This window comes from Halichoerus grypus, chromosome 1 (genome assembly GCF_964656455.1).
Source record: "Halichoerus grypus chromosome 1, mHalGry1.hap1.1, whole genome shotgun sequence".
NCBI classification, from domain to species: domain Eukaryota; kingdom Metazoa; phylum Chordata; class Mammalia; order Carnivora; family Phocidae; genus Halichoerus; species Halichoerus grypus.
The window spans coordinates 213027484-213050517 of record NC_135712.1 but is presented as its reverse complement, the minus strand read 5'-3'; the positions used below and the strand labels follow the sequence as shown (position 1 = coordinate 213050517).

At 53.3% G+C, this 23034-nt stretch overlaps 1 protein-coding gene across 1 annotated transcript; it reads right to left on the bottom strand.

Annotated features, from left to right (window-relative positions):
• Positions 1–1695: 1695 nt before the first annotated feature.
• Positions 1696–14499, bottom strand: TICAM1 (TIR domain containing adaptor molecule 1). Its single transcript, XM_036115961.2, has 2 exons — positions 14382–14499; positions 1696–4331 (listed from the first exon to the last, which is right to left on the bottom strand). The coding sequence occupies exon 2, from the start codon at positions 4198–4200 to the stop codon at positions 1897–1899; it is 2304 nt and encodes a 767-aa protein (XP_035971854.2). The 5' UTR covers positions 4201–4331; positions 14382–14499; the 3' UTR covers positions 1696–1896.
• Positions 14500–23034: the final 8535 nt, after the last annotated feature.

Genomic DNA, 23034 nt, shown 5'->3' with positions numbered 1-23034 from the left:
TGCCAGGTAGGGCTCTGCCCCAGGACCTTTGCCCACAAGCTGTTTCCTCTGCCCAGAAAATCACCCCAGTCCTCAAGCTCTTCTCATCCTGGCCGGCTCCTCTTCCTATGGGTCTTGGCTCTAACATCACCCCCTCAGAGAGGCCTTCCCTGGCCACTCGGGCCAAAGTTTTCCCCCCTGGGACACCCCCATCTCACTGTTCATTTCTTCTGATAGCCCTTCACTTTCTGAAATTATCTCACTTCTTCCTGTGATGACTCATTCGCTGTCCCCTCTCCTCCGCCTCCGACTGAAAGGAGAGCAAGGGATAGATTGCGACTGCCTTTGCCCCTACTGCACTCCAGTGCCTGGGACAAACTGGGTACACAGTGGGCGCTCAATAAATGTTCACATGAACGAATGGCCTGTTCACCGCAATCGTCCAGTTATTTGCAGCTAGCTCTCGCCTCCATGATCAGAAACCGTCTGTCCACGGACCCAGCCCACCTCGGCCCACCCTGGAAGCTGGTCTCCCGGGCTCCTCCCCAGGTTTCACTTCAGTGCTGCGGAGGCTCCAGGAAGCTGAGCCCCAACAAAATCTGAGTCAGCGACTAAAATAACTAGTGGTATCTGACGGCCTGGGTGACTCAGCCAGGCCCGCCCTCCGGGGCCCCAGGAAACGGCGGAGAGGGCTTGCAAAGTTAATGTTTGAGCCAGGCTGTTGGGTGGGAGGGGCTCGCAGCTTCCGGGCACCTGCGGCTGGAGCTCGCCCTTCCGGCACTCCCTCCCTTGGAAATTATAATTCCTCCACTTCTGACCCGTGTGACCCTGCGGACAGATTCACCCCTTTGAGCCTGTTTTCCCTATCTGTAAAATGAGCCCAACAATATAAGCTTCTACTCTGAGGGAGGTCAATTTTGGGGATTAAAATAGGTTCAGGAGCGCCAGGCTGACTCAGTGGGTGGAGCATGTGACCCTTGATCTCAGGGTCCTGAGTTCGAGCCCCACCTTGGGCACAGAGATTACTTTTAAAAATAAAAATAAAATCGAATACGTTTAGATCTTTAAAGCCTGCACAATCCGTAAATGTGAGTGCCCAACAAGTGTTAATTCTATTCTTTCTCAAAGGTCTGTGACCCTGAAAAAAGATCAATCCCCTCCTCTCCAGCTGGCGGTTAATGAGCACTTACACTGCGAGGTTCAGTGTCTCACACAGGATCTGCTGACAACCTTGAAACATCAAACCCACTTCTCAGATGAGAACTCGAGGCTCGGAGAGCCGAAGGCCCTTGCCCAAGATCACATGGTCGGATCTGAGCCCAGCAAGGTGGGGAGTGGGGGACACGACACATCAAGGCAGGAACCTTTGGCAAAAAAAAAAAAAAAGAGGGGCTACAGCAGTAAGTGCTCAATGTCCCCCCATGTCTTTTCTCTCCATGTTCTCTGGTATTAGAACCAAAACTTTTAGCAAAGCCCACGGCCCAGCAGAAGACTACATTTCCCAACGTCCCTTGCAGCCGAGGGTCCACGTGACTAGGCTCTGGCCAATGAAATGCGAGAAACTGCGCACGCCGTTCGGTCCATGCCTTACACCGGGAGAAGCGAGCTCCTCCCTTCTGGTTCCCTTTTTGGGAACAGTTGAAGTCTCCCAGAGGAGAACGGCACCGCAGAAACGTTCAATAAATATTTATTATAGTTAAAACACGGTGCCCACATCCCCCAGCCCACTCCCCCCCCCACCACCCAGGTGAGAATTTGTAAATGCCACATCCAATTCTGGCCACCCTGCGCGCCAGGAAGTCGTCGGGGCCCCCTTTGCAGTTTCCGGAGAGCGGCCGATGACGTCACTCTCCTCTGCCCCCCTGGAAACGGTGGGGGGCGTCCCCAAGGTCCGGGTCCTCGGGCCCAGCCACCCAGTCACTCTGCTCCTTGCGGCTTGTCCTCGGGCGCCTGCGTCCCTCTCTGGTTCCACATGTGGTTATTGAGGCCCAGCTGCACCATCTGGGCGTGGTGGATGATGAGGGGCTGCAGCCCGGGGCTCTGAGGGGGCGCCGGGCCGGGCGGCGGGAAGGCGGGGGGCGGCGGGAAGGCGGCCGCGGGCGAGCCGGCCAGCCACGGAGGCTCAGGGGGCGGCTGATGGCCCGGCCAGGAGGGAAAGGGCGGGGGGGCGCCCAGAGGCCCCGGGCCCCCGGGGGGCACCTGAGTCCCAAACGGCATGTGGCTCCCGAAGGCCGCCCGGAGCGTCTCCATCTGCGCCTGCCAGGACAAGCAGCTCTGGACGTAGGCCGAGTAGGCGGCGTTCAGTGCAGCCACCTGCCGCTGCTCGCCCTCCAGGCGCTGGCGCTGCTCTTGCAGGGCCCGCACGTCCTGTTCCTTCCTCCAGTGGGCCTTGCGGGCTCGTAGCGTCTGCGGCTTGAAGGTGTTGGCCACCCTCCTGGCGAAGATCCGGGAGTGCTCGTCCAGCCACACCAGGCCGATGAGCAGGCTGGACGTGTGGGGGCTGAGCTGGGCCTGGGAGCTCTCCAGGGGCAGGAAGGGGATCACGCAGTCTTGCCACCCGGGCCGCGTGAGGCTGCTCATCAGCGAATGGCCCGCCTGGTGCTGGCCCAGGTGGCAGTCGAAGTTGGGGGTGAGCAGCAGGATGGCGAAGGCCGAGTGTTCGATGGCGTCTTGCAGGCAGCGCAGCTCGCCCCGCCCGGGCACCTGGAAATCCTCACAGAAGGTGGCCCCATCAGGGACCCCCAAGGCCTCGAGCCTCTCCCGGACCCGCAGGGCAATGTGTTCATCCGCCGCAACGTGCAGGATCACAAAGTTATAGAATTTCTGCTCTGACTCCAACTCGGGAGAAGCGGGGCACGGGCTGGAGGAGGCCAGGCCAGTGGAAGAAGAGGTCGATGATGAAGGGCAGGGAGGGGACGTCCTTAGGGCTGAGGGCGCAGGTGGGCATGAGCTGGCCACCTGGGAAGCGGTATCTTCTACAGGAAGTGGGAGTGGGGGCTGGTCCTTGTCAGGGCAAGTGTTTCTGGAGGGCAAGGAGAGAGATTTGGGGGCTGCCAATGCTTCTGTGCACTCCACCGGGTAGGAGGTGCTGATTTCCAGAGCTTTGGGGGAGTCGGGCTGGCCAGGGCTTGCATCTGGGACCAGCTCAGTAAGCCTAGGGGCTGAGCTGTTTGGTAGCATCCGGGAGCTGGCAGTCTCCCCCGATGAGGGGCTGGCAGTCTCCCCCGATGGGGGACGCGCAGCCTCCCGCGATGGGGGACCGGCAGCCTCCCCCGATGAGGGGCTGGCAGTCTCCCCCGATGGGGGACTGGCAGCCTCCCCCAATGGGGGGCTGGCACTCTCCCCGGATGAGGGGCTAACCACCTCTCCTGATGAGGGGCTGACAGTCTCCCCCAGTGGGGGGCTGGCAGTCTCCATCGACGGGGGGCTGACAGTCTCTTCCGAGGGTGGCCAGCTCACCTCCTCCGGCTCCTGGCAGCCCATGGGGGCAGGCTCGGGCGCCGGGCTGGCCTGGGGCTCGTCACACAGCTTGCTGGACCTGTGGTAGCTGCGGCGATGGCTGGAAAAGGGCATGGTGGGCGACTGGCTGATTTCCAGATTGCTGGCCAGGGAGGCGGGGCTGCCGGTGGATCTCAGGGAACGCCCTCTGCTCCAGCCCGAAAGGTGCTCGATGGGCTGGGGAAGGCTGCGGGTGCCCGAGGGTGACACTGAGGATGGTGGCAGGCAGCCCAGATCAGAGTGAAGGGGCTGGAAGCTCCCTGGGTCCCCGATGATACCCCACCCACAGCGGTCCTGGGCCTCTCCCTGGAGCTCTGCGAGCCGGTGGTCATCCCTGGAGCTGAACATATGGAGGGCAGCCTGGTAGGCCATGTCCCGCAGAGTGGCCGGGCACAGCTTCTCCTCAGCGAGCAGGTGGAATACCCGGGCAACTGCCCAGGACAAGTCTGGGGGCTCCTCTGGGGCCTCGGCGCTGTCCATGCCGGCCCACTGGCGGGCCACAAGCCGGGCCACCGCATCCGCCTTCAGCGCTTCCAGGGAGATCCTGGCCTCGGTCTCCTGACCCAGCTTCAGGAGCACCATGGCGTGCAGGAGGTCCGCCCCCCGGCAGCCTGGGCGCAGGGTCTTCAGCTTGTGCTTAAGATGCAAGAGCTTGTCCTGGCCTGCAGCACCTAGAATGTCAAAGGCGCTGGAGAGCGACAGGCCCGTGCAGGCCATGGGCATAGGTGAGTGCGGCCGTGGGCAGCAGAAGCACTGGGTGGTGGAGGCATGTTCCACACCACCTGCCTTCCTGCATGCTCGGAGTCCCCTACGTGCTCACCATACCGAGTCTCATGGGGGACACTGCAGTAGACCTGTGAAGCAAGAGAGACACAGTAAGGGGATAGCTCTGGGAGGTGGCCCAGACACCCCCATCTGCCCGCTTTCCGGTGCCACCACCACCTATCAGGGTGACCTTGGGAAAGATGTGTCACCTCCCCCTGCCTCCATTTCCTCCTCTGCAAGATGAGGGCAGCCAACACTTGCCTGATGTCACCCAAGAGGTAGACCCTACTATTTTTCCCGTTTGCATGTGAAAAAAATCATGCCAGAAAAGAGAAGTCACTTGCCCAAAGTCACACAGCCAGTGGGTGACAGAGCTGGGATCTGAACCCATGAAATCTGGCTCCAGAGGCTGAGTGCCCAACCACAGAACTATACCGCCTATTGGGAATAATAATAAGCTCACTTGTGGGATTGTTTCAGGGAATTGTGCTGCCTTCACATAGGGAAAGTTCTGAGCCTGATGACCAGAAGTCAGTAGGTAGAGGGAACATCCTGGACTCCTGGCAACTCCGGCCCCGGTTGAGCCTTCAGATGAGGCAGCTGCCGGCCAACAGCTTAACCGCAACCTCGAGAGAGCTTCCAAGCCAGAGCCACCCAGCTCATCTTCCTCCAGATTCCTGACACCCAGGAACTGTATGAGGTGATACATGTTTGTGGTTTTTAAACCACGACGTCCTGGGGTCATTTACACGGCACAGCTAGCTGCTGCAGGTAGTGATGTTCGCATGAGGAACTAACCATTGCTGAGAGCCAGCTCCAGGCCTGATGGTGCTGCCAAGCCATTTGGAGACTATTCCTTGCTCTCCATGTCTCAACAAATGCCAAGCTGGTTCCTACCTCGGGCTCCTTGCAAGTGCTGTTCCCTCTGCTTGGAGTGCTCCTTCCTCAGACCTTTGCCTGAGGGACGCTAGTCTCATCATTCAGCTCTCAGGCACAATGGCATCATCTCTGCAGCCCTGCACGACCCCACTGTCCTTCCCAGTCTGTCTCTCCCACGTCACCTTGTTCCCCCCAGCGTGTCACTGGGTGAACTTTTCTTGTGTGTTAGACTTTTTGCATTTGCTGTCTGCCTCCTGGCCACCTGGCACCCGTGGATGGGGCTGAGCCTCTCCTAACCCTGCTGGGCTGCTGAACCACAGAGCGGGGACCTAACCTTGTGGAATGAATGAATGAGGCTAGAACTCATATCCTCCCAATGCTGTGGATGAAAAAAACAGGCACAGAAAAAGGCCTTTCGGGGCGCCTGGGTGGCTCAGTCGGTTAAGCGTCTGCCTTCAGCTCAGGTCATGATCCCAGGGTCCTGGGATTGAGCCCCGTGTCAGGCTCCCTGCTCAGCGGGGAGCCTGCTTCTCCCTCTCTTTCTGTCCTTGCTCTTGTGCTCTCTCTCTCGCTCACTCTGTCCCTCAAATAAACAAATAAAATCTTTTAAAAAAAGGCTTTTCACAAGGGCACACAACAGGATGCTAGGGAGAGTATTCCAAATCCCATAACTGAGGTCACCCGGTGCTCAAAGCACATCATATTCAGACTTAGAAAAACAAAAACAAAAACACAAACCACCATTTCAGATCCATTCCAGGAGACTGAGAACACTTTATATGCCCTTCAGCTGGGCTGGGACTCCTGTCTGGTCCACCCTAGTGCCCACAACGACACCCCAGAGCCTAGAGCAGTGCTTCTCAACCAAGAACACCTCTGACCACCAACCACCCCCACCCTTGGCAATGTCTGGGGACATCGATGGTTGTCACGACCGCAAGGAAAGGTGTGCCTGGCATCAAGTAGATGGGGCCAAGGATACTGCTCACTCCCCCTCCCCTGAGCAGTACCTAGGACAGCACCCCGACAGAGAATGATCCAGCCCCAAATATTGCTCAGTGCTGACATTGAGGATCCTGGTCTAGAGCAAAAGCTGACTCATGGATCACAGACCATGAATCACAGACCTCAGTGCAAAAATGATACAGGATTTTTTAAAAAAAAAATCCATTTTGAGTAGATGTGAGTCACTGGGGCACCAGGGCCAAGGTCAAAGATTCCAGGAAGGTCAGATGCAAGCCAGAGAGAGCATGGGGAGAGCCAGCACTGGGAGCAGAAGTGCAAGGGGGACAGGACTGAGCTGACCCCAGGAGCAGGGCAGAAGAGAAGTGGCCAAGAAGGAGCAGAGGGGGTGGCACTTGGGGGAAGGATGTAGAGAGGCAAGTGGCTGTCTGGCTGTTTCAGAAATAGAAGTGGCCCGAGATGCTGACATGAGGACTTGGTGGGGGGTGAAATGGCACAGACCCCCCACCACCACCACCACCAAATGCAGCTGACTTCCTCCTGTGGAGGACAGACAACCAACAAATGAGTGACATTCACAGCACATCAGCTGGGAATAAATGTTACGGAGAAACACGAGGAGGGAAGGAGGGTCATGAACCCCAAGAGTCAGGGGTGGGGGTGTTCACAGTTTTAAACAACGTGGTTCAAGAAGGCCTTGATGACAAGAGAGATTTCAACAGGACATACAAATGTGACCCAGAGGGACATCTGAGGGAAGAGAGTTCCAGGCAGAGGGAACAGCATGAGCAAAGGCCCTGGGGCAGGACCAGCCCAGAGTGATGGAGGAGCAGCGAGGATGCCCGCTTGGCTGAGTGAGTGAGGGGAGAGAGGGAGGAGGGGAGGGCAGGGAGGGGACCCGGTGGGTCCTGCAGGGCTGTGTGGGCCATTGGGGGAGGACTTGGGCTTTCACACGGAGGGAGGTGGGACCTGAACATTTTGAACCACTTTAGACCTGTCTAAATGTGGTGGCTGTGACTTATGTGTATTGCCCTGAGGAAAAACAACTCCACGGGACCACATCAGCTAATACTTCAAGAGAAGCCAGAAATGCAGAGTTTCAGGAAACTGCTAAATTTGCCAAGTTGGCAATCAATGCAAATAACTTTTTTTTTTTTAAAGATTTTGTTTATTTTTCAACAGAGAGGGAGACAGCGAGAGAGGGAACACAAGCAGGGGGAGTGGGAGAGGGAGAAGCAGGCTTCCCGCTGAGCAGGGAGCCCGATGTAGGACTCAATCCCAGGACCCTGGGATCATGACCTGAGCTGAAGGCAGACGCTTAACGACGGAGCCACCCAGGTGCCCAATGCAAATAACTTTTTAAAAAAGATTTATTTATTTATTTGAGAGAGAAAGAGAGAGCGCCTGAGCAGGGTGAGGGGCAGAGGGAAAGGAGAGAGAACCTGAAGCAGACTCCACACTGAGTGCAGAGCCCCACGCGGGACTTGATCTCACAACCCTGAGATCACAACCTGAGCTGAAACCAAGAGTCAGATGGTCAATCAACTGTGCCACCTAGGTGCCCCTCAAATATTTTTAAGAGACCTTGTGAGCTTAAAAAAAGAAGAAGAAAAAAGAGGTGGGCCAGGGGCGCCTGGGTGGCTCAGCCGTTAAGCGTCTGCCTTCAGCTCAGGTCATGATCTCAGGGTCCTGGGATCGAGCCCCGCATCGGGCTCCCTGCTCAGTGGGAAGCCTGCTTCTCCCTCTCCCACTCCCCCTGCTTGTGTTCTGTCTTTCGCTGTGTCTCTCTCTCTGTCAAATAAAAAAATCTTAAAAAAAAAAAAAAAAAGGTGGGCCAATATGCAATCTGTGGAGTAAAAACTCCAAACATATTTGTTGCGTGATAAGTAATGAAGTGTGTAAGAAGGAGGAAGGGAAACATTCATTCAAGGAGCAATTTTCCAGCATCTGCCAAGTACTGGGGACCACTGAACATACCAGGACGGAGAAAGAAAACAGAAACAGACTCTTTCCTCTTAGAGCTAACAGTCCAGTGGGCATGATATTTATATATAATATGTATATATAATATATACATAATAGGGCAGTAACGTGGGCATGCGTATTTATAATATATAACCTAGTGGATCCCCTTAATTGAGGACTTACTCTAGGCCACTGGTCTTCTTGCTGTTCTTCAAACTCGCCAGGCACGGTCCTACCTCAGGACCTTTGTACTGGGTGTTCCCACTGCCTGCAACACTTTTGCCAGGTAAACCCACAACTCACTCCCTATCCTCCTGCAGGTTTTTTTTTTTTTTTTTTTTTTAATCAAGATTGGCTTGATGATGGGGCACCCGGCTGGCTCTATTAACAGAGCATGCGACTCTTGATCTCCGGGTCATGAGTTCAAGCCCCATGTTGGGTGTAGAGATTAGTTAAAATAAATAAATAAATAAACCACAACTGCACATAACTGCCTAGAACAGAGACCAATGACACTCAGGACACTGTGCATAACTGCCTTGGACAGAGGTCACTGGGCTGTTTTCGTATTTTTTGGCACGCAGCAGTGCATGGCCACTGTCCGTTACTGAGGGGTCGCAGCAGTAACCGTGTCGCCCTCAGTGCTGAAAATATTCACTTCCTGGACCTTTACGGGAAACAGGCTTGATTTTTTCCCCACTCGAAGGGGCAAGCTTGACTAAGATGACACAGCAAGTGACAGTTATTTGGCATCCATGTACGTAACCACACAACCCAAAGCCTCTCTCTCAAGCCCATATAATTACTGTGAAGCATAACGGGCTGTTACTGGCTGAACTGTGTCCCCCTGAAGAATTCACAGTTGGAGCCCTAACCCCCGGGACCTCAGAATGTGACGTGCATTTGGGAATAGAGTCTTTACAGGGGTGCTGAAGTTAAAATGATATCGTTAGGGTGGATCCTAATCCAGAGTGACTGGTGTCCTTGCAAGAAGAGGAGGGGAGGACACAGACATGCACAGAGTCATGACCCGTGAGGACACAGTATCCACACGCCCAGGAGAGACACCTTGGAAGGAACCAAACCTGCCCACGGCTTGATCTCAGACTGCCAGCCTCCTGAGCCCTGAGAAAATACATTTCTGGTGTGTAAGCCGTCCCGTCTGCATTTTAAGGCAGCGACATGTGGCTACTGAGCATTAAAAATGTAGCCACTCCTCCTAAGGAGAAACCGAATTTTAAACTGGGTTCATTTTTAATTAATCGAAATTGAAATTGATAAGCCGAGGCAGCATCGACTATTCTCTCCCTGTTAAACACAGTCTTGTTCTAGAAGGGCCTGATTTCGCTTTGAAACTGATGAAAATACAGCGTGGTAAAATACACACCAGATTTTGAAGAATTAGCACACACACACACACACACAGAAAGATAGGTAAGATACCTCATTAGTAATGTTTTATATCGGATACACGTTGGCTCTATTGCGATAGATAAAATGTATTGAGAGAATGAATTTGACTTGTTTCACTTTTTCCTTTTGTTAATATAGCTGCTAGGAAGTGTAAAATGGCATAAGCACCGCACTTTATGTTTCTGTTGGGCAGCAAAGAGTTTAGACGTTGGCACCACGACCCGGTAAGGTTGGGATCATCAGCATCTTTGACACAGGAAGTAGCCTAGGGTCACAGAGCTCCTAAGCAGCACGGCTACCTGGGGACCGGGACACAGGCTAATGCAGGACACACTCAAAGGTGCAAGTGAGCAATAAGACTCAGAGACGGCGTATAGCTCCTCCTAGCTATGATGTGAGCTCCCCATCGGCTGTGTAAGGGGATAAACACGACATTCAAGATCGACTCCTGCACAACCGTCAAGTCTTTCTGAAATTAGCAAGATCGCTACTTGGAATATGGTCTGATATCCCCCTTCAACAGCAACGAGTCCCAGATCAACCGTTCTTTCCACTTCCCGAGGACTCCTGGGAGCAGCTGTGTATACAACTTAAAAGGAGAAAAACTCAGATGTGTTGGCATGTGCCCTCCAAATTTTAACAGATAAAAGGCACAGCGGATAAAATGTGCAGAAGCGTAGCACCTGGGAGAGGGCGGGGGGGGGGGGGGCGCTGGACGCCACGTACTGTTTCGTGCTGCGTTCGCTTCGAAAATTCATCAAGTTCGACTTTGGATTTGTGTCCTATTCTGAATTCAGGTTATACGTCAATAAATTAAAAGGAAAAAAGTTCAGGGCGCCTGGGTGACTCAGTCGGTTGGAAGTCTGCCTTCAGCTTAGGTCATGATCCCAGGGATCGATCCTGGCATCGGGCTCTCTGCTCAGCGGGGAGTCTGCTTCTCCCTCTCCCTCTGCCCCTCCCACCCCCAGCTCATACTCTCTTTTGCTCTCTCAAATAAATAAATAAAGTCTTTTAAAAAAATAAAAGGAAAAAAATTCTAAAAGAGTTCTCCAACTCCACCACCCGCAACAATGTAGTCAGCGAGAACATAGCAGTGGCTGTCCTTGTCTGAGGGCCAACGTCCCCCTCATCCATGTGACGCCCCCATGAAATGAGTCACCTCCAGGGCAAGAGAGAGCAGTTGGTAGGCAAAAAATGCCCTTGGGGTTCCAATCTCAGCTCCACCACTCCCAAGCTAGAAGGGCAGGCCATGTGCACACGGGTGCCTCAGTGTTCTCATCTCTGAAATGGGTGCAATGAGAAGCCCTATCTGCTAGCGTCAGCATGGATTGAAGAGGCTCACACACATACAACCGTTGGAGGGGTGCCTGGCACCCCATGGGTGCTCTGTGGGCATGACTCCTGCCCCCTTCCAGCAGCCACCAGACTTGGAGGCCCCCCAGGGAAGGCTCAGGCTGTGAGCCAGCCTCAGAAGCAGCAAGACAGGACCAACCCCGCCTGCATTCCTGGAAAATATCGGAAGCCACACAACCGTTCTCCACCTCCCCACCGACCTGCCTGAGCCCTGACCGTGGCAGCACCAGCTTTGCCCGACTCCCAGGACCAGCCCCCCAGCGTGTTCCCCATCCACCCTGCCCTGCCCAGCTCCCACCCCTACCTGCCACAAACCCGGCTCTCATTCTGCCCCACCCTCCACGGCCTCCAGGGCAGAGTCCACCGCGCAGCCCACAGCGTGGACACCTTGTGACAAAAGTACCAACAGGAGTGGGGGCCTCGCTCTGCCACCTGCCCTCTTGTGGAGCCCACTTATGTCAGTTTCCTCAGAACCGGGAAGTGGCCCTCCCCATGAGCAGGAGCTCAGTATAACAACATAATAATGCATAAGAATAAATAAATAAAACTTGGCAGAACTTATTTTTTTCTCTTCCTCTTCTTAAAACATTTTTAACCACGTCTGGCTCATGCCCATTCCCTCCTCTCCTCCTCTTCCACAGTCTCCAATGTCTCTCCGTGCATCGGGCAAATATTCGTTGAGCACCTACTATGTGCTAATAAGACCTGTTGTAGGTGCTGTTGTAGCCCAAGATGCACAGATCCCCTGCCCTCGCAGAGCTCATAGTCCAGTTGGGGAAAACCGATAATAGATGAGAGACTGATCCACTGCAGAGAATGAGAAATTTATGAAGAAAATGAAACAGGGTGTGGTAGTGAGGAACCGGGGAAAGTCTACTGAGGAGCTAGGGAGGCCTCTGGGAGGAAGCGAATGGGAGCTGAAACCTGAAGGAGGGATGAGAGTGATTCAGGTGAAGATCTGGGGGAAGAAAGTTTCAGGCAGAAGGAATAGCACGTGCAAAGGTCCTGGGGTAGGACAGAGGCTGGCATGTGGGAGGAACAATGAGGAGGCCCGTGTGGCTGCAGCAAAGTGAGCGAAGGGGAGAGAGGGACAGGGGGGCAGGTCGTGCGGTGGGCCTTGGGGCCAGCGGGGAGGTGGGGGCCCTGGAGGGCTGTGGGCAGAGGAGGGCGGGGCCTGACTCAGGGGCTCAGGAGCGCCCGCTGGCGGCTGCTTCAGGGAGGACAGACTTGGGAGCAGGGGCAGGAGCCTGGGACCTGGACCCGCTCAGGCAAGCAATGACAGGGGCTGGACCCGGTGGGGATCTCAAGGAAGGTGGGGAATAGTTGGATCTGTGGATAATTTGGACAAAGGGAGAGGATCAGGAGGAGGCAAGGAGGGCACCTTGGCTTTGGTCCCAAATGCTTGATTCAGAAAATGTGGAAAAGCTGGCTTGTGATTAGGAGGGAGAAATCAGAGGTGTCTCAGACATGACTCATTTGATGGGTCCTCCCTGTGGATCCCTGTCCCCTCCCTGCCCTCACCTCCTCCCAGTCCCCCTTGCTCCCTCCCATCCAACCACACTGCTCCTTAAATACACCACACTTGATCCTGCCTCAGGGCCTTTGCATTGACTATTCCCTCAGCCTAGGGCACCCTTCCCCAGGTGCCTGGCTCCTTTGCCTCCTTTAGGTCTCAGCTCAAATATCACTTCCTCATCAAGGTCAACCTTGGCCACCCTGCCTAAAACTGAGGCCCATTCCTGCACACTCCTTGCTTTATTTTTCTCCTTCCAACTTCTCCTTACCTGACACTATAGGTTTCCCAACTTACTTTGTTGAGAATGCATCGCTTCCCACCTGAGTCCGCACCGCTAAAACAGGGATATTCATTTATCTTGTTCACAGCTACATTAATGCCTGGCACACAGGTGGCGCTTAATAAATACTGTCTGACAGGATCAATCAGTGAATGGACAGAACAGCACCTGGCGCACAGTAAGCGCTCCGTAAATGTTTCCTGCTGAATCCTCTCCTCAGCGAGACAAAAAGTCTAATCTGCTCCCACCAGGACTGGCACAGCCTCGAGGCCCCATTCAGTCCTTTTGGCTGATTAAGAAATGTTACAAGACATGGAAGGCAAAACAGAGCCAAACTGTCCCTGAAAAATATGCAGGAGACCAAAGGGACATTTGTTCACTACGTGTTTACTGAGCACCTACTATGCAGTGGGCACCGGATGAAGCACATGGCAACCCTGGAAGTTAGGACTATTTTGTGCACATCAGAAGGGGAGGCACAGAGAGGTATAGCCACTTGCCCTTGGTCACACAGGTGGAAAGTAAGGGGGCAGGGATTTAAACCAGGCAGCCTGGCTCCAGGGCCCCCGCTCTTATTCACCAAGTACCGACTCTGTGGGGCCCCTTCCGGTGCCTGGATCTGAGGAATCCTCAAGCCAGGCCAACCGAGAAGCTGCCGGATATCCACTCTCTTCATCAGGCACACATCACCGTGACCATTCACGGGTTTTGCTTATTGTCTTGACTGAGGACCCTGTGGGGGCACTACTCTGCCCCTGGTTCTTCATAAATGTTTGCTGAAGGATGAATGCGTGCCCCTATTCAGAGAAGGAAACAGGGGCCCAGGCAGGAGCCCCCTGAACCCACCTGCCCGCCCCCACAGGCCGGAACCCACACCCTGACCTCCAGCTTGCCTGGGCGTCACAGCAGAGCCCCCTCCCCAACCTCCTACTTCAGCCACAGGGAGAGGGAAGAAATGGGAGGGGTGCCCTGAGGATCTCCAGGTCTGAGTGGTGACCGCAGAGGCTCCTAGGCGGGTAGCAACCAACCCCAAGCCCCACCAGAAGGGGTGGAGGTGTAGGGCCTGGAGATTCTCGGATCTCCGCTGATGGGGGCCCGAGCCCAGGGAAGCACGCTCCTGCCGCGGGAGGGGGGTCCCGGGAGCCCCTGGGAAAAGTGGATTCGGGACCCAGAAGGGGCTGGGGGGAGGGGCGGCGCAGGCGGGGCAGGAAGAACTGGGTGCTGGGACAGAAGAAATGAGAAACGTGTGTGTGTGTGTGTGCGTGCGTGTGTGTGTGTGTGTCTGGGAAGAAATCAGAAACGTGTGTGTGTGTGTGTGTGTGTAATGGGGGGGCGGGGGGTACTGGAGAGGAATCCGGAGGGTCGGGGAGAGGTACCGGATGTTAGGGAGAAATCCGGGATGTCGGGGAGGAATTCTGAGTGTGGGGAAGAATCTGGGGAGTTGGAGGGAAATCGGTGGCGTTCGGAAAGAACTAGGGTGTTGGGGAGGGACCCAGGAGGGTGGGAAGGAATCGGGAGGGTGGGGTGGCCTTCGAGGTGTCGGGAAGGAATTCGGTGTGTTGGGGAGAGATTTGGGGTGTTGGGGAGCAATACGGCGAGGAGGGTGAGGAGGAATCTGGGTCGGAGAGGACCAGGGCCACCCGGGAGGGCAGCTGAGCGCTGAGGGGGGCACCGAACAAGGGGCGCGAGGGCACCATGAGCGGGGGGTGGGGGGAGCAGCCGCAGCCTCCCCAGCCCAACCCAGCCGGCGCTGGTCCCCTCGCCACCTACCGGGGGTCCCGCTCCATCGATCGTCGGCGCGGGGGCTGGAGGCCGGGAGGCCTGGCGACGGTGCCCGCGGGTGGCGGGGCGCGGAGGGCGCGCGGGCGGCTCCACCCCCGGCCTCCGCCCGCCCCTTCCGCGTCCCGCGGGGAGCGAGGCAGGAAGGTGAGGTCACACTTTCCTCGCGGGACAGGGAAAGTCCCCGAGGCGCCCCGCAGCGCCCCCCTGCGCCCCCCTAGGGCTGCCATCTTCGGCGACTTTGGGCACACCCCGCGCGGGCGCTGGGGACCACGAGAGGGACAGAGCCTTGCCCTCGGGGCGCCCGCAGTCTAGGGAGAGAGTAACTACAATTTAAAAATTAGATCATCTCAACTAGTGATAATGCTCTCCCCGGAATAGAACGGGGGATAGGGTAATATTGGGGGAGGGCTACCCGAAATCGCCACCCTGGGGGGGTTTGGGGATCCCCAGGTGCCTGGAAGAGGGGCAGCTGAGATGGCATATCTTGATGCTGCAAACATAACATTTAAGAATTCATAAGGGACCCTAACCTTTTGGGGGTCCTGAACCCAGTGCACACATGTCCATTGGTCATAGTTAAGATGTGGGACCACCATACTTTTAGGGACCCACGAAAATGTTTTCATTTCTTTTCAAATCAGAAAGAAAATAATGAATATGGTTCATCCTGGATTATATTAGTCTTTATACCAACATGGTTGTAAATATAATTTTTATTCGTTTATTTATTTTAATGGACAAGGGCTTATGAAAGTCGTAATGCCTTTGACGGGATTTCTTTTTCAGTTTGGAGAAGCTCAGAGCGTCTTCTCAAAATACCATTTGTAGATGCGTAAAACAAAATACAAGAAGTTACAAGGAAGTCTTCCTTATGTTGAAATACATCTATTAAAATATTTTTCCAAAATGACTTAGTGGGGCGCCTGGGTGGCTCAGTTGGTTAAGCAACTGCCTTCGGCTCAGGTCATGATCCTGGAGTCTCAGGATCGAGTCCCGCATCGGGCTCCCTGCTCAGCGGGGAGTCTGCTTCTCCCTCTGATCCTCCGCCCTCTCATGTGCTCTCTCTCTCATTCTCTCTCTCAAACAAATAGATAAAATCTTAAAAAAACAAAAACAAAAACGACTTAGTGATCCATTATCACTGATAAACACAATGTGGTCCATCCATATGTGGGAATATCATTCAGCCTTCAAAAAGAAGGAAATCGGTATCTGCTACAACATGGATGGATCCTGAGGACGTCATGCTCAGTGAAATAAGGCAGACACAAAAGGACAAATCCTGATAGAAAAAGGAAGTAGATGGTGGGAGCCAGGGGCCGGGGGAGGGGTGGGGAGTTAGTGCTGAATGGGGACAGAGGTTCAGTTTGGGAAGACGGAAAGTTCTGGAGACGGAGGGTGGGGGTGGCTGCACGACAGTGTGAGTGTGCCTGATGACGTGGAGCTGTGCACTTAGAGATGGTTAAAGTGGTAAGTTTCATGTTAAGTATATCTTACCACAAATTTAAAAATTGTGTTTAACACATGCAAGATAATCACTTTAAAATCCTTTTTTTTTCTTTTTTTAAAGATTTTTATTTATTTATTAGACAGAGAGAGACACAGTGAGAGAGGGAACATGAGCAGGGGGAGTGGGAGAGGGAGAAGCAAGCTTCCCATGGATCCCCAATGTGGGGCTCGATCCCGGGACCCTGGGATCATGACCTGAGCTGAAGGCAGATGCTTAACGACTGAGCCACCCAGGCGCCCCTAAAATCCTTTTGAAATAGAGCTACACTGAAACAAACAAGGCTTCGGGCTACGCCTTTATATTTCCCACCACCTTAACTGACAAGATCTAATAACCACAGGTGTCTGCCGTATTTCGAGTTGTTTGCAGCAAAGCAATCTAATATGAAAATATCTATGGGTTTCTACTGGGGACAAAGTCATAAGTCCTGCTGGTGCCTTCATTCATAATTGAGGAAATGGCAAGTATCGGTCAGTGAAAATAAAGACGTGATTTTTTCCCCCCATTACTTCATGGATCCCATCATCAGGTTCCCATGAGGTCCATGGACCCCAGGCTGAAGTTCGTGTAAAGAGTCATGAGAGGAGGATCAAATGGAAATTAGATTAATGCTAATTCCTCCCCACCTAGTGTGCCTTACTTAGTGTGTGTCTCTGGTGGGAGAGAAATTTTATTGAGTACCTACGGTGTGCTAGGCACGCCTAGGCTCTGGGGATCCATTGGGGAGGAAGAAAGAAGTGGTCCCTACCTTTGGGGCCTCTGCAGCTAGGGAGGGAGAAGGCATTAAGCCCATCTTCCCATGCCTCTTGGGTCCCCCGCCCTTGTCCCACCATCTCCAACTTTTGGAGTTTCATTAGGTACTTGTCCCCACGCCAAACACATCTTGGTGGTCATCTGATCCATGTTTTAAAGTAGCCCTCCCAGGGGGATTGGAATGTGCCCATTTTATAGGTGAGAATACTGAGGCTCAGAGAAGGTAACGTGGAGGGGGCATCCAGGCTTCCGGGGGAAACCCTGAGCTGCAGATGAGTAAATCTGACTGCCTGTGATGGTCTCACTAAGCATGGCTGTATTACAACTTACTGAGTCCCCAGTCATTGGACACGCTGCTTGCTTCCACTATTCCCGGGGAAACAGGCATCACTACCTCCTAAGGTGGTGGTTGTGAACACCGCACAGGGAAGGTCTGAGTGCTGGGTTCAAATCCTCACTCTGACACTTTATAGCTGTGAGGTGGGGCTGAGGGTGAGCCCGCTGAATCGTGCCTCAGTTTCCCTACCTTGTAACCTGGAGATGCTAACAGCACTGTCTCGAGGGGTCGATGATAGGCTTAGGTGACTTAGCGGACAGCGTTTCTCTAGAATGGCTGTGGAGAAGGGGAACTTCTCAGACTTCTCCTCAGACGTGGAGAATATACATTCTCACTTTTACTAAATACTGACCGACTGTTCTCCAAATTAGCACTCCCTGGTTACACTCCACTGGAAGTGAACAAAAGGGCTCATTTCCCCCATCACCTCCGCATGTTACTTTCTCTTTCTTAATTTGTATTGAAGGATAAATCATAGACCCTAAAGAGTGTAAATCTTAACCGGACAGCTCAGCGGACTTTCGCATCCATATATACTCCCTGTAGCCAACATGCAGATTGAGACACGTATACGTCATTTCCAGCCCCTGGAATGCCCTGAGCCCCGTGGGCAACTCTCTTCTGATTTTTCTCACCACAGCTGAGCCTGTGTTTTGAAATTTCACGGACATGGATTCAGGGTATGGGTTCTCTTGGGTCTGGTTTCTTTTTTTTTTTTTTTTTTTTTAAAGATTTTATTTATGGGGCGCCTGGGTGGCTCAGTCGTTAAGCGTCTGCCTTCGGCTCGGGTCATGATCTCGGGGTCCTGGGATCGAGCCCCGCATCGGGCTCCCTGCTCGGCAGGAGGCCTGCTTCTCCCTCTCCCTCTGCCTGCCGCTCTGCCTACTTGTGCTCTCTCTCTGTCAAATAGATGAATAAAATCTTTAAAAAAAATAAAATAAAATAAAGATTTTATTTATTTACTTGACAGAGAGAGACACAGAGAGAGAGGGAACACAAGCAGGGGGAGTGGGAGAGTGAGAAGCAGGCTCCCGGCAGAGCAGGGAGCCCGATGCGGGGCTCGATCCCAGGGTCCTGGGATCATGACCTGAGCCGAAGGCAGACGCTTAACGACTGAGCCACCCAGGCGCCCCGGGTCTGGTTTCTTTTGCTCAATATGGCGCCTGTGAGTTTCACCCATGATGTTGTTCTGGACCTTAAAAAAATGGAACAGCCAGTTATTTTACCAGCAAAATGAGCTAATTCAGGAATAACAGAGGGATTGCAATTTGGGATGGCAAGACATGGCAAATCATAGCCAAGTCCAGAGAACAAAGGGGAGGAGGAAGCTGGGAGGGACTGCTTTGAAGGAAAGTCCATTGGAGGAGAGGATGACTTCTCATTGAGTTGTGGTGGTTCCTCATTGGCTGGCTGGGCTGTTGCTGGGCAGGAGAAAACCTTGCTCCTGCTGGGGTAGTAAAGTAGGCTTGTTCCTGCCGGAAGTTCCTGTGTGGGAGCTCCCCCTTTCTGGGTTTTCTGACTCCATTCTAAATGAGGTTTCTCTTTATTAATTTTCTTTTTTTTAAGGTGTTTTTTTTTTTTAAGATTTTATTTATTTATTCATAAGAGACAGAGAAAGGCAGAGGGAGAAGCAGGCTCCCCGCTGAGCAGGGAGCCCGATGCGGGACTCGATCCCAGGACCCTGAGATCATGACCTGAGCTGAAGGCAGACGCTCAACCATCTGAGCCACCCAGGCGCCCTTTAAGGTTTTTCTTTTTAAATAAGTATTTCTTGATTTTTAAAAAGATATTTTAGTTATTTAAAGTAGACTGCACACCCAGTGTGGGGCTTGAACTCATGACCCTGAGAGCAAGAGACCCCAGCTCCACTGACAGCCAGCTGGGCACCTCTTTATTAGTTTTCATATTGTGAATATTAGTAATTTATTCATGTTCTTTGCTGCATAATATTCCACCATGTGAGTCTCTCCCAGTTTTTTCATCTGCTCTCTTTTGGATACAAACTTGGGTTTGGGGGCTATTAAGAATAAAGTGGCCATGACCATTTGAGGTCCTCTGTGTGGACATCTGGTCACATTGAGCTTGGGTATAAACTCAGGAACACTGAGAGCTAGAACAGGGGAGGTGCCCAGGTTATAAAGGTTTGTAAAGGTTTGTAAACCTTTGTCCAAACCCAGAGGCCCTGGGAGAAGGTGACAGCATCCGGCTTTGCTGATGAGAAAGCATAGAGGGTCATTTCAGTTCTCTAGTGGGGCTGGAGGGAGACCCCAAATCTCCCTTCTCACGCCTGTGTCTTGGTTGGGGACAGACATTGTACTGGTCTATCCCATTGCTCCAGCACCAAGCATTTGCTTCCCTGCCCCCCAAAACCACCACTGTTACCCTCTGCTGGAGATGTGCCCACACCCTTAGCCCTAGTAACATAAGCGTGACTTCATGATGTTTAGTTACTGCAGCGAAACACATTGCAGCTTTTAAGCACTGGGAGAAATATTCTTGTCTAAGCAGTAAGACGTGACAGGAAGGTCTCAAGAAGGGGCTGCCAAGCTTTCCGTGTAAAGGGTCGGGTAGTAAATATTTTAGGCTTTGGGGGCACAGACGGTCTCTGTTGCATATTTTTGTTTGCTTTAACACCCTTTAAAAATGTAAACTTTTGTGAGGCACCTGGCTGGCTCAGTGGGTAGAGCATGGGACTCTTGATCTTGTGGTCACAAGTTCAAGCCCTCTGTTGGGGGTAGAGCTTACCAAGATAAAGAAAGAAAAATGTAAACTGCTCTGAGCTCATGGGCCATGCCAACACACAAGCGAATGAACAGCCCTTTGGGTGGCATGTGAGGATTTGCACTTTTGGTCTAAATCATTTTGCTCAGTGACTGCACGTAGACAGTAGTCATTACTAAGTTTGAGAGGCAGGTTTTCTGGTGTATCTAATTTTGATTTTGTAATTGCATCTTCTTTTTCTCATATTGCCCCGAAATGTTGAATCTTTTTTTTAAATTGAGATATACTTGGCAGAGAGCACAGTATTCATTTTAGGTGTAGAACATAATGATTTGATAGGTGTATATGTTGCAAAATGATCACCCCCAATAAGTCTAGTTAATGTCTGTCATAGCTACAATTGTTTTTCTTGTGGTGAGAAATGTTCAGATCTACTCTCTTAGCAACTTTTAAGTTTACAGTACAGTGTTGATTACGGTCACCACACTGCTCTTACATCCCCGGGACTGATCTCTAACTTAGATCCCCCCTCACCCATTTCTCCCACCTTCCACCCACAATGTTTAATCTTCAGATCCAGCAAAAGGGGATACAGCCAATTCTTTTAACCATCCACTTTATACATGTCCAAACATGCATGAGGCATTAAGAGCAGTGAGCGTGGGGGTCTCGAGAGGGAAAGGGACTGTGCCAAGCCCTTTCTATCCACCAGGCAGAGAAGAGGCTTTTCACACCCACTCTATTGAGTTTCAGAGAGGTGACCTGGCCAAGTCCCATGGAAAGGGGTAGAGCTGAAATTTTCCCTTGGGGCTGGTTTCAGAGCCTACGTCCTTATATGCTGCTCTCTAATCTCTCCAAGCCAGGCTGGGCTCTTTCCATATGTGTTTTCTGGACAAGTTGCTGGAGTGAGCGAGGCAGGTGAGAGGAGCATTTAAGGGTTCACTTCAGAGGGTCCAGCTCCTAATGGGGAGACCAAGGAGAGTGCAAATCTGCTCAGAGACCTCCCAACTTCCAGAAAAAAGCCAAGGTCAAGATCAAGGTGTGCAGGAGACCCATCCTGCCTTCTCCTGTACCTGCCATCCCTTCCTTGGCCCTCCCCATTGGCAATCTGGCCACCCACACCCCCACACACACAATTTGACAAACCAAGAGCTCAGACAAAAGAGAAGACTCTCCCACCTCCCACCCCACCCTTTATTTTAGAGGGGATCTCCCAGGGCCATCGACATATTTTTTTTTTTTTACATAAAGAAAAGGAGTCTTTCATCTGTCAGAATGGGAACAGACACAAAGGAATAGAATGGATGCTACTTGTGACAAGATGGTCCCCTAACGACATCATGATGACTTTATGAGAGAATGGGGGAGAACGTGTTTAAACCCACAAAGTTAGTGCTGACTTGTCATGAATCAAGAGCTAATCAGTACACCCCATTTGCGGAGGGAGCCATGGAGGATTGAAGAGGGGCAGCCCGCCCTCCTCCAGCAAGTCTGGGTGCACGCAGGAAGACAAGAGCCCAGACCAGCCTGTCAGACCCTTACTGGCCAGGAGACTTTGAGGAAACGATCTGATGTTCCCTGCCTCAGTTTTCCCATCCACAATATCGGAAGCTCAGTGCACCCAGCCCAGAGGGTTGAGATGAGGCTGACGCTAACATGGGCCGGAAGCTCAAAGCAGCGCCCGGCTCCCGGTAACACCCAATGCTAGCTTGGTGTTGTTAGGTGCAAAAAGAGACTTGCTCCCTGACAGATGAGTGGGGCCGTATAGGGAAACTTGGGGATTCATTTAAGCAAAAACGCAGAAAAAGAAGTGTTTGGGGTGAAGCCAGCTGACTTTGTGGTTCTCACCAGGGGGCCATGTCTGAGGACACCCGTGGTGGTCACGACTTGGGGGACGGGGAGTGCCTTTGACATCAAGTGTGGGGGGGCTAGGGATGCTGCCCGACACCCAGATGCCCAGGGCGGCTCCCAGAGAGCGACTCGGCCCTGATGTCAGAAGTACTGAGGGGGAGACCCTAAGAGAACCTAAGTACCAGGTTTTTCAAATGCGCAGTCCTACACGATCTTTGCTCCAGATCTACGTGGAAGCTGGTCTGGGATGATGACGCTGAGGGCTAGAGAGGCCGAGGCCTGCCCAGGGCCACTCATCAGGGGACCAGGGAGCCGGCCGGTGCCCCCACGCCCCAACCCCAAGCTGGAGCACGGGATGCCGGCCCCTGGGAACGTGCAACAGACAGAAGGAGCAGGACTGTGCCGTCATGGACACACCGAGGGAGGCAAGCCCCCGCCTGGCACTGTACTTCTGTCCCTTCAGCCGTAAAGTGGGGACACCTAACCCACAGAGCAATTAAGAGGGTTGGCGTGTGACGCGAGTGGGACAGCCCTGGGCCAGAGTGGGCACAACAAGAGGATTCGGTTTCAGTGTTTTCTAAGGAGATGTGAGCACAGCAGTGGGAATACGGCCAGTCACAGAAGGGGACAGAAATTCGGCAATCTCCCAGCTGGGGTCTGTCCAGGGACAACCTGGAGTTCCCTGTGCCTGGGATGAGTACCCCAGAGCTGCTCTAACGAAGGAACGCAGACTCAGAGGCTGAAAACACCACAAACCTATCACCTCCCAGTTCTGGAGGTCAGAAGTCTGCAACGAGTCTTATGGGGCTAAGATCAAGGTGTTGGCAGGGCTGGATCCTTCTGGATGTTCAGGGTTGGGGGATCCTGTTTCCCTGCTTTCTCCGGCTTCTCCAGGCTCGGGGTCCCTTCATCCATCTTCAAGGTGAAGAGAACATCCACCCATCTCAAATTCTAACCTCTGCCTCTGTCCTCACACCCTCTCCGACCGGCCCTCCAGCCTCCCGCTCATAAGGAACCTCGTGATGACGTTAGGGCCCACACGGATCCATCAGGACCACCCCGCCCCCCATCTCCAGATCTCTCACTGAATCCCAACTGCACAGTTCCCTTTGCCACGTGAGGGACTATATTCATAGACCCTGGGGATCGGGACGGGGACATCTTTGGGGGGAGCTTGCCACACCATTCCCTGGTTGGGGAAAAGCAGCAGGCCTTCTGCTCCTGCCAGATTCCTCGGACACGGCACAGGGGGCAAGACTCGTTGGGGGGAGATGAAGGACCCTCACGCCCTGCTCTTCTCCTGTCCGATAACTTCAAGCCCCACTCTAGGTCTGGCCCTGTCCTGTTCACATCCTTGTGAGCAAAGAAGGGGCCAAGGCGGCCATACAGGGACCCCGCGTTGCTCAGCTCCTGGGGGGGGGGGAGCGCGCACACGCACACACACACACACGTGCGCACACAGCCCACAC

What these genes read in the sequence shown, in the direction of transcription:
- TICAM1 (XM_036115961.2), bottom strand. Translation starts at nt 4,200, where the DNA reads ATGCCCATGGCCTGCACGGGCCTGTCGCTCTCCAGCGCCTTTGACATT.